Source organism: Larimichthys crocea, chromosome XXI, assembly GCF_000972845.2.
Source record: "Larimichthys crocea isolate SSNF chromosome XXI, L_crocea_2.0, whole genome shotgun sequence".
Lineage (NCBI taxonomy): Eukaryota > Metazoa > Chordata > Actinopteri > Sciaenidae > Larimichthys > Larimichthys crocea.
The window spans coordinates 17051412-17063292 of NC_040031.1; the positions used below are offsets into that span (position 1 = coordinate 17051412).

Consider the following 11881-nt stretch of genomic DNA (forward strand, 5'->3'; position numbering starts at 1 on the left):
GGCACAGTGAGGCAGAGCCTGCACTCCAGCTTAGCGTTCAGTTAGGCACAGACGCCCTAGCCCGTCTCCTCTCCTTGGTTTTCATTTGGACGTTTTGTCGGTGCAGCCGAAAAGCAATAAGCAGCCATGGATGCCATCAAGAAGAAGATGCAGATGCTCAAGCTCGACAAGGAGAATGCCTTGGACAGAGCTGAGCAGGCTGAGTCAGACAAGAAAGCATCAGAGGACAAAAGCAAACAGGTCGGCTGAGTTTTTTTTTTTCTTTTTCTCTTTTGTGGAAAATCCCATAGAAAAAAAAAAAAAACAGGAACACCAGTAGCTTTAAAGCTGCTCCCTTTTAAATGGATCGCCTCCTAAAAACGGATTAATTACTTTCACGGATAATCCCAAATAAGGATTAAATTAAGAATAACTCATCTTTCTTGATTTTTTATTTTTTATTTTCTTGGATTTTTACAAATCCTCCTCTCAACTGTTTGGTAATTGGTGATGTAAATATAGACTAGAAAGTGTTGGTAATTACCATTTTTGATAATCTAAATTGGAGAGATCGCTTAACAAAAGATTGGATAGTTGCATGTCTGTTTCATATTCTGTTTAACTTAACTCAACAATGTCTTTCATATGCATGTATATAGTTAGACGACGAAATAAGAGAGTTGGAAAAGAAATTGCGTGTTACTGAAGACGAAAGAGATAAAGTGTTTGAGGAGTTCCAAACTGCTGAGGAAAAGCTGCTGATCGCCGAGGAGACCGCCACCAAGGTATCTGATCCTGACGTGCATGAGCTCTCCTAACTTTTCTCTCCTCTCTTTTCCCCTGTCCTGTCCTGTCCTCTCCTGTCCCGTGTTGTCTCTGTGTGTGTGTGTGTGTGTGCGCTCTTGCGCCTTGTGCGCGTTCACGCAACTCCCTGTTGATCACCTCTGAAACTTGCCTGCGCACTGAAACTCGCCTCAGCTTGAGGACGATTTGGTAGCTCTGCAGAAGAAGCTGAAGGGAACTGAGGATGAGTTGGACAAGTACTCCGAGGCTCTTAAAGATGCCCAGGAGAAACTTGAGCTGGCTGAGAAGAAAGCTGCCGATGTAAGTAAGGAAGGGATTCACAGTTGGCACCATTCCTGCACCATGCTTCCTCACATCTTCATTTTCTCATCACGGTTGAGTGCGGGAAAACGACTGTTCAACAGCAAATTGGCCCCATCTGTTGTCACTGAAATGATTTGATCTTTATGTGGGTGGGTTTCTGCACACCCACCCATCCTCTAAAATTGGCCCCTCGAAGTACAAATAATCCAAATATTGTTGAACTGTCGCTTTATAATTTGTCAATGATCACATGCACAATCACTTACAAGTCTGCCCAAAGAAAAACAGGTTGTCTGTTTAACTGACACACTCATTATTTACCTTATTTACCTCAATGTGCTTTATTTTTTTACCCTTAAGTCTTATAGGTCTTGAAGAGAAGTCTTCTTCAGAATGAAAAGTGTAGTAACCTAATGCCAACCAGTCTTCCAAGGAGCGCACAGAGAGCAAGCGCCTGGATAAATATAGCCCACTTCTTTATATGGTCAAGATAGAGCTCACATCTGCGGGCTGCGCTCTTTGCTTACCACAGGAAAAAACACACTTCCCCAACAAAACGTCCAAGGCTGCGTACTAATTTTAAAAGCATACATTTAGCTTAGTTAAATGAAACAAACCTTTTTTTAAAACATGCTGCTCGCAGTGCACTTATATGATTGCAGAAAAACTAAAAAAAAAAACACTTTGGATCCTCATAATAAACTTTTTTTTACGACAAACAATCCCTTTAATTCCGAATTAAGGTCACTGTCATCTTTGTCGACAAGAGTCAACCAGAGGAATCAATTTATAGCGTGGCTTATCAGTTATCCTCAGGAAAATAATCCTTTAATTGGATTCCCCTGAAGAGTTAAGCATAGTGTGACTACCTTAGAGTCTAATGAATTATAGCCTACCATTCTTGATGCTGTAGTTTATTCCCTATAGACCTGGATACTGTTGTATGCTTTTTTCCCCCCTCGACATTCCTATAGGAATATTTAAATATGTCTCTAGTGCTGAATTGAATTTAACTACTACTTAGTGTTTTATGGTCTTGTTTTTTTTCCCCCTCTCTCTATCTTTTTCATGTCCATGGAGGGTTTCCTGTGATATTTGCACAGTCTAAAAGGTAGCCTGTAATTACTGTATTCAGTGAAGACTTATTGGATGGCCTGTAGTATTTTAAAAGCCATGTGTACTGCTCACAATCCGCCCGCAGATGGCGCTGTGGCTCTGTCACAAACGTGATCCTTTACAGCGTGTGATAACTGGCTCTATCATTAAAATGCATTCTTATTTTCTATCAATTCAATATCACATTTTTATTATTTCATGTGGCAGCAATGTGTCACACAATCCTGCAGAATAATTCAATTTATTTATTTATTTATTTTTTTGGCCAATTTTGAAATGAGCGGTACTTCCTGGACGAATAAGGAGGTATTGCACAGTGCGCCTCCAGAAAGCTTGCGCACCGTCCAGCCTCGGCACGCAGCTTTCGGCACAATCAGGGACGTCATCTCGCTGCTTGACAATTTCTCGGAAATTGTGCTGCAGCTCATAGTACAGTCCCCCCTTTTTTCTTTTTTTGTTTTTGTTTTGACAGATAACAGAAAAAAGAAAATAGTTATACAGTAAACAATGGCCGGGGCTACATCGCTGGAGGCCGTCAAACGAAAGATCAAATTCTTGCAAGAGCAGGCAGACGGTGCAGAAGAGAAAGCCGAGAGATTACAGAAGGAGTTGCTTGCGGAGAGGAAAGCAAGGGAACAAGTAAGCATGTTTATCGCGCGTCCAGACAGACAGTAACTTCTTATAATAATAATTAAAAAAAAAACGCAAATATATATTCGGCATCAATCCTGTAATAGCCTTTCCTGCGTAAATGTGTTCCGATCATGGGTCATGGGTGAATTGATGCACAGTGAGATAGCGGGATTTCTCCTGATGCACCGCAGTGCTGCAAACTGAGCCTTACATGGCTCCGTGCACTGCCACCACAAAGTAGTCTTTTTGCTGAAGGGTGGGGGGGTTTGGTAAGCTCTGCTGCGCCCTGGCTAAGCGCATATAATTGGTAACGTTAGGCCGCTGATGCACAAGTCAAAGCAGTTGGAGCAAACCGTGTGCACATCGTGTCAGCTCTGTTGCCTCATCTTCCTCCTTTGATGCACTTTGCAGCAACCTGCATTCCAGGAAGTTCCGTTTGTTATGTGTTTTTGCAGACGTGTAGTAACATTTGATAGAATTATTTTCAGCAACCAGGAAGTTGCAAGTAAACTGTGGCAACATTTTTTTTTTTTAAGGTGCCACTGCACTGTGAGTTTCTCCTCTTTAACTTGCCCTTATAAGGCCAACAGGTTCTCACAGCTACACAGAGTGATTTCCCTCCCTGTGTGAACATAACAGCAGTTATCTAGACGGGAAATAAACCATAGTGGTGGTGGTGCAGGTGCTTGTAGAAGTCTGAGCCTAAGCTCATTTTAATTCATGTTCATCAAGCATGAGGTTATTTTGAAATGCAGCTGGCAATCCATTGCTTCACTTTAGAGATTATTACCAACTTCCTTGTCACGCTTCTGCAACTTCAGATGCACTTTGGTCCAGCAGTGTACACTTGCACATGAACTACAAGGGGGGAAACAGGTGTTCTAGTAGCCTGTTTTCACTGAGCATTTCTAAGACAAAGCAACTCTCGTAACCGATGAATACATTTTAGAAAGCAGAACTAGCTACAGGTTTGAATAACCATCGAAACATCAGCCTATTCAGATCCTCTAATGTGGGTCCGATATGTTGCGAATGTGACCAGTTTGTTTTCATTTAAATGTCTCTGACGGATGTGAGCTATCCAGGGAGTCTCCTCTGTGGTTGTACGTGTACCATGTGAGCAGCCAGTTACAGTATAATAGTCTCAGGGCCTTTGGCTTGAGACTTATTAATATTCTCCACAGGGCCTAGTAATAAGGCAGGGTATTCAACCTTCTGTCAGCTTGGGGCATTGTTATCATTATATACAGTGTCAATGAGGAGCACAGGTGAGCCTCCTGGGAGGGCTTTTCCCAACAGGTGTCCCACAAAAACACTTCTGAACTGACTGTGATTACACTCACCCGCCTGGCATAAAACAATGCTGGCGTGCACCACACAAAACAACCTACTGTGCGTTCTTTGGGCAGACGTGTACGTACGTGTGCACTTGTGTGATTTCCAGGTTGTACAGTGTGTTAAAGATGGTGACCTCCAAATTGTCCTGACACGCTCCTCTTCTCTCCCTAGGCTGAGGGAGATGTCGCTTCCCTTAACAGACGTATCCAGCTGGTTGAGGAGGAGTTGGATCGTGCTCAGGAGCGTCTGGCCACTGCCCTGACCAAGCTGGAGGAGGCTGAGAAGGCTGCTGATGAGAGCGAGAGGTGGGTTCTTATGAACAGCGTGGACTCAGAGCTCTGATCTCTGCCGCTCTCTCGCTGCAGAGACCAGGTGGCTGGACTGCATACTATCCCTTTGTGTGGGGTACAAGCAGAGCCTCATACAGTTCACTGTCATACAAGTTGTGTCAGAAAGTGCTGTCAACATCCCAAATTATGTATTTTCTCCCTCTTTAATGACATAAAACTATCAAATGTTCACCTTATTAGAATGTTTTAAAGATTAAAGAAAGACTACTGTGTCCTTAGGGAGACTGTAGGCCGTTTGCCAGGTCTCATCTCTTGATTTCTAACATCCCATGATTGTTTGTTCCATCACACAGAGGAATGAAGGTTATTGAGAACAGGGCCATGAAGGACGAGGAGAAGATGGAGCTGCAGGAGATCCAGCTCAAAGAGGCCAAGCACATCGCTGAGGAGGCTGACCGCAAATATGAGGAGGCGAGTTTTTCAGCCACTGGCAGCCACACCAAAACAATTGTGCAACACCAAACATGCAGTAGCTCGATTACTGCAATCAGACAGACTTGTTAAAGTTATTGATAATAAGTAGATATTCATAGATATTATTATTTGTTTAATAATATCTTAATCTAGTAGCATTTTTACCCTTTTATGACCATTTATGACCAATTTGTTAATACATTCAAAAGACAACACTTTAATTTTCAGTATTTAATTTTCAAGTATATAAACCTTTAAAAGATGGGTCATAATACCCTAGAATGTATTTGTAAGAAGATATGAGCATTTATTAACTATTTGTCAGCTACTATAACTGTTGTGGGCACCTCTAAATGGTGTATACATTAATAATAAATGACAATATAGTGAAACACAGTTGTAATTAGTTGTAGAATGTAACTAAGTACATTTATTTAAGTGATGTATCTAAGTACTTGTAGTTTACATAAGTACATCCATTTTATGTTTTAGATATATGGATTACATTAACTAACAGTAAATATAATTGAATTTGAAATACAATTAAAACAACATTACAAGATTAGTCAACAGAAAATTAATTGGAAAAAAAAATACATTTTTATTAAGGACTTAAGGATCTGAATACAAAATGACAAATACTGTACATTGATGCCAAAAATGTCCTTACACCTACTTACAACGACACAGTTTTGAGTTATAAACCATTTAATTAAGGTTTATGTCACGTTTATACAGTAAATGCTAAATGTTGAGTGTAGTTTCATCATCTTAACGCGGTATTTTTCATGTTGTAACACTTTGTTGTGCTGCACCTAAAGGTTGCTCGTAAGCTCGTCATCATTGAGGGTGACCTCGAGCGTGCAGAGGAGCGCGCTGAGCTGAATGAAGGGTAAGAGGTTTCAACCTTTACATGCACCAAATCCGCACGTACACTTGCATGTACACTTGCATTTCAACAGTTGGAGCTTTGAGCACTTATATACAAAAGTGTGGGACACTTTTCATGTGAACATTGTGTCCTGTGTTCTCATTGTATGTTGTTGATTATTTGCATGCTCTCCATGGTTTGAACGGTTATGGCTTTTGCGCATATGTCACGCCCACTAACAGAGCATGTCGGAGACTGGAGGAAGAGCTAAGGGTTACGGAGCAAAGCATGAAATCACTAAACTCCTCAGTCACAAAGGTACTACAAACAAAATCTGACACTTACACTTCTTTGATGAGTGGCTCTTCCCACTGTCGTTTATGCTGCTGAGTCTCTGCCTTGCTTGCATGCTTGTTCGTTTCCTTTTTTTTTTTTTTAATGCTCTTTTATTTGGGGTAAATCAAACTCTTCCTCGCCTTTAACATGGCAAAGACTGTGCAAGAATAACACGTCACATTTAAAAAAAAAAAAAAAAAAGCATGATATTTATTTATTTTACCAAATTACTGACCTCACTGTAACACACTACTCTTGTGCGAGTCACATTGCTGTTCTCACATTTCTGCTCTGTTAAGGGTACTTTTAAGATACTTTGGGTTCCCTCCTTGTTTTAAACCCTGTAGGTCTTATTTATTTTTGTTTCCTTCCCCCCTCTTTCTTACTTTCCTTCTGTTTTGTGTTCACTTCTGGTCCTGTCCACCCTTGCTTTCCTCCTCCTCCTCCTCCTCTTCTTCTCCTTTGCAACTTTATCCCCTTGTCTAAAACCCCAGCAAATGCTCTGAGCTTGAGGAAGAGTTGAAAACTGTGACCAACAACCTGAAGTCACTGGAGGCCCAGGCTGAGAAGGTAAGCGTGACATTCTGGCAATTGCATGCTGTCAGACACCTCAGCTTGTGTGGAAGGGGAGCAGAAGAGCCTGAGGAATCTCTTCACTTCAGTTTTATTTCATATATATGTAGTAAAATGTGTCATATCAGTTTGAATGCACTAGGACATTCAACTCCGTGGCCACCTGTTTGACACCTATCATTGTTTTCATCCCACAGTACTCACAGAAGGAGGACAAGTACGAGGAGGAGATCAAGGTCCTCACCGACAAGCTGAAGGAGGTAAAGTTTCCGAAGGCCTTATCTGGAGTTGCAGGCTGAGTCCAGGATAATTTTACAGTCACGGGTGCTGTATCACACACACTAACTCATAAATCTGTCTCTGTAACACAGGCTGAGACTCGTGCTGAGTTCGCTGAGAGATCAGTAGCCAAGCTTGAGAAGACCATTGATGACTTGGAAGGTATGTTTTTTTTTCTCTGGTTATTTAGAAATTGTTATTGTGTCAGTGGTATTTGGGTAAGTGCTCAGTGCTTTTCTAAGCCCATTCTTTGCTTTTGCTTTTGAACTCTTATTTCTGCTTCCCTCTTAATCTCATCATGGTTTCTTTTCCAGTCAGCATCATACTTTTGTTGTGGGGACATTTATCCTCATTTAAGTCTTGTTAATTTGTTTTAGAGTTTCAAGGTAGGAAAGAATGGCTTTGATGTTTATCAGACATATCAGGGCTAAATGTTGACTTAGTGTTCACGGAGTCATAGTGAGGGCTAAAGGCTGAGAGCCGTATGGCAGTGGAAGATTTTCATTTCTTCAGGCGCTGATGATTTTTCCCTGACTTTTGTTGCTTATTCTATCATTTTCTGGTGTAACTTTGTTTTCCTCTTTTTTTTTCAATCTTTCTGTCACCTTCTCTTGTCTGTCATGGTCCGGATGCTTCACCCTCCATCTCCTTGTTATGTGCTTCTTCACCTTTGCTCACCTTCCTTGCACCTCCCTTCCCCCCTGCACTCCTGACCCACCCCACCAATAGATGAGTTGTATGCCCAGAAACTGAAGTACAAGGCCATCAGCGAGGAGCTGGACCACGCCCTCAACGACATGACTTCCATGTAATTTTCAACTCACTGCACCTGTTTGTTTCTCCCTGCACCTGTCCTCCTTACACCTTACATCTCCGTACACCAACTGCCTCACCTCCATCATCTCCTTTACGTTTCCTTGTATCCACCATAACTACGACATCCAACCCTTGTATCTGTACCTACATTTAAAATGATTATACAGCTATGTTTCTCTATAGTCTTAAAGTTTAGTGTCTTAAAACAGACATTGTATTCTGTGTCTGTGTAATTGAAGCAATAATAATAATTGATGCAATAATTATAACTCACTCTAAGTGGTTTCTACTCACACTTCCCTGGTGCGTGTATGATGATACTTGTACGATACCTTTGTATCAGTATCATTGTTGTTTGAGACTACTGTAAACATAACTGAAGTAATGCATGAAGGCTCAGCATGAGTTGACATTATTTTCGCTGAATCAACTGTGAATTGTATTACTTTTTTTGGGGAAAACGAATTATTGAGCGATTTTCACAAGATATATTGAGTGTTGTTATTTTCTACTAACATGGTCTACTTCTGTCTAGAAGAAAGGCCCTCTGTGTGTTTGTGAGATCCCCCTTTGTTGAAGGTTAACAGACAAATTTAGCATCACTGTGGTTGCTAAATTAGTTCCTTACCATTTGGTTTTACTGTGGGAGATTGACGAGATACACCACCATCTGTCTGGTCCAGCGCTGCTCCTCGCACTTTAGCAGAAAGATCTTGTTGTAATTTAGAGGGAGGAATCGGTCAAACCTCCTTTCCATTTTGCATTATGGTTTTGTAGTGTTGTGACGTGAGACGTGTGATTCTGGCGTATTGTGGCACACATCTAAAATTTGCGTAGCTGCGGCTCCAACCCCACCGGTTCACTTTACTTTCTCTCTCCCACACAGATAAATATTTTACACCTCATCAAAGATGTCTCCTGCCGGCTGAGCAATATCTGTTTGCTCTCTCCAGCCTTCTCGCCATTTTCCTTTCCCTCTCTGTCTTTGCTTTCCTTTCCTCCTCATGTCTTCATCCTCACACCAACGTTAATCGCATCCCATCTCTTGTACAGAATCCTAGAAACTTTCTGCGTTGTGTAAAAAATAAACACCCTTCCTTCTATGTAAGCTGTATCTCTTTACTCTGTCCTTTCTTTTTCTTTTTAATTTCTATTTATTTTCAAGTGGCTCTAATAAAACCAGGAAGCCTTGATTTTACGTAATGTTTTTGATTTTGTTTCTTCACCTCCACAAACCATTAATTGAGCTTCATCCTGCTTTTCCTTGGTGTAGTTTTATAGATTTCATTGTTCTTTTTATTGTCTTCAAAGATTGTTTTGTTGAAGCTAAGATATTTAGGAATATCACAGTTGTGCTATAAGCACAGAAGCCTAGAACATCTACAGGTACACTACTTGACTGAAAGCTGAGCCAAGTTGTCTTCTCTCTTAGCATTTGAGATGATGCATCAAGCACTTTTCAACAGTTACGACTGTGACAGGAGAGAAGGATTGACTGACTGGACGGATTTGAGAATTGGAGGGAATTAGTGTTGGATTGTTATCAGGAAGATTGTGGTATAGTAGAGCAGTATGGGGTGTAATGGTAGAATACAGAAGAGAATGTAAGATTTGTTGAGCCTCATCTGGTTGCTGGAAAAAATGGATGAAACTGCTATCAGTGATTACGACACATGGGCTTTGTATGATACACAGTATCCTGTCATATATTTCAATAAATATACAATCACACATCCTGAGTGTTTTCATTAAAGTTGTTCCCATACATTAAAACACAGAAAGATAAGAAGACTTCATGATTCAAATAGGACTGCAGAACAATAGTTGAGCCGCATCCTTAAACTGTTACGAATGTCAGACCAGACTGAGGCTAAAAATGGTTGATTCTGAGGAACAGTTTATCCAGTTCTGATGTTGATCCACCGCATTTTATTAGTTGCAATGACAGATATTATTTCTTCCATGTTGCTCTCAAATTTTACAGACTTTATTTTAAAGTTAAGGTTTGCTGCCGTGGTTCTTTTCAACCTTTCTTGGTTAAATCTGCTCATCCTATGTTTTCACACTATTTACTGTTCTGCCTTGCTTTACCTGTTGCAGGCAAACAATCTAAAGCCCCATGTCAATAAAAGAACATCACAACACTGTTTGATCATGTTATTTAAAGGCTATTCAGATCAGTATGTTTCATAAAGATTAAAAAAAAGGCTTCGGTGATCTGTTCTGGAGAAGGTAGGTGTGAACAGGCATGGCACTTCCACTTCTCCTATTTTCCTCTGATTTCCTGTCCTCTCTCTGTTTTTCAACTTGCTTTCTGACTGCAAAGATCGCCTCTACCAGCAACTTGAGAAAAACCGCCTTCTCACTAATGAACTACGCGTGGCCTTGAATGAGGACTAAATTGTGTGAATGTTGGTTACGGTTTTGTTTTTAATGTGTGTATGACAATCTAATCCAGTGTTAACATCAAAAGCTCTTCCATTTGCATTGTCCACATATGATCCTGCACTGCTTGAAATTTGTGTTGCTGTTTGTGGAAATGTAATTCAAATACAGTGGAAATCAGGGATTATTTTAAATATATCATTTGCAAGTCTTACAACCTAGCATTACAACATTACATAGATGCTTTTTATGGATTGTTTTTGTATTCATGTGTATTAATGAGAACTTTGTTGTAACCTGTTTGCATGGTTGCTTGCATATCATAATACAATCGTGTTTACTCAATGTGCTTTTTGTCAGTGAAGTGTAGGTTAGGTTTAAAAGTACTCGAGTTTAATACCTGACCTGAATGATGTAGCCAGCTTCATTATTAATGCAAGCTAACCAATTGACTTACTTATGCTTGCTTGTGTGTGAGATTAAAACTTCTTCATTTGATGTTCTAACAGAGAAACTGTCACATGCTAAAGAAGAGAACCTCGATATGCACCAGATGCTGGACCAGACTCTAATGGAACTGAATAATTTGTGAAAGCTCGGTCTGACCCCACACGCACTGTCGTTTTGGCTTTTTGTACTTGCACCTTGCTTACCATAAACCCCTCTTCTCGTACCTTGCCCATGGTGGAGATCAAACAGTCAGATGCTTTTCCGATTGCACCGTCCTGCCTTCATTGGAAGTCAACCTAGGAGCAAAGCTAAGGGGAAATAAAGCTAAACCATTCCCTTTGATGAAGCCTAAACAGAGAAACAAGATTGTTTTCACAAGCCAGTTTTTATCTTGTAATGTTTTCTGCATTTTGCAATCCTTAAGATTAAGTTTTTATTTTCTCCTTTTTCTTTTGACAAGTCATCTGGTGAAATGACATGTGCCATTGGTTACAAAGATTGTTTTTCTACATCTGCATTAAAGCTGATCTGATACGTTCCATTCCACCCTGATTATGCACATACTAAAGGACAAAGTGGAGAAATTTTGCACTTAGTTAAACCTCAACATTGCGCACATTTTGCAGTCTGTAAGACAAACTATGTTTAAAAAGACACAAAGTTTCCTCACAACTGTAAGTATACATTGGCTATGCCTGTCATTATGTATACTGGTGCTACTATTCAGTTAAACAATGGCTGAAAATGCAAATGCATTTCAGTAATTTGGTTCAAAATTTGTTCATCTTGTCTATAAAGTATGATTTCAGTCATCTGGTTGTGCATTGTATTAATGTAGATGTTTCAAGTGTTTATCATATCTGAAATGTACAGAATATGAATATAAATAAAAGCACGTTTTGAAAGTTTTCTAACTTTATTTGTGGTTCATGCATCGCTTTTTTTAAAATCCATCACATAGGTAACCTAAATTCTGCCGTGATTGAATAAAACTTTCTGCAAAGGAAAAGAAAACTTATTTAATAGAATTCATTTTCTCCGCAGACATGTAAAATCTGTTAAATGTGCAGCACAAATGAAGATCTGTCCATTTTGCAGCTTTATTACATTACTCCTGGCTCATTTTTTTTCTAGCTTGACCCTCAGTTTAACTTCCAGCTGGGGGAAAAACATTGTCATGTGATTCTTCGGTTCTCTGGAGTTTACTAGGCACTACTGGACCTTATCAGTTCAG

The 11881-nt window shown here is 40.1% G+C and overlaps 1 protein-coding gene across 12 annotated transcripts; it reads left to right on the top strand.

Moving 5' to 3' along the window:
- Nucleotides 1-11544, top strand: tpm1 (tropomyosin 1 (alpha)). Of its 12 annotated transcripts, none has more exons than XM_027272700.1 (10): nt 3-240; nt 639-764; nt 958-1083; nt 4345-4478; nt 4817-4934; nt 5759-5829; nt 6639-6714; nt 6915-6977; nt 7089-7158; nt 10707-11489. In XM_027272700.1, exons 1-10 carry the CDS (start codon nt 127-129, stop codon nt 10787-10789), a joined length of 981 nt encoding a protein of 326 aa, XP_027128501.1. In that variant the 5' UTR covers nt 3-126; the 3' UTR covers nt 10790-11489. The 12 variants fall into 12 exon arrangements, with proteins under 12 accessions (XP_027128498.1, XP_010727715.1, XP_027128501.1 ...); XM_019272287.2 differs by lacking the exons at nt 639-764; nt 10707-11489 and adding exons at nt 7726-7804; nt 8699-9416 and having other exon boundaries at nt 5-240; XM_027272697.1 differs by lacking the exons at nt 958-1083; nt 6639-6714 and adding an exon at nt 6051-6126 and having other exon boundaries at nt 1-240; nt 10707-11544.
- The last annotated feature ends 337 nt before the right edge of the window (nt 11545-11881 follow it).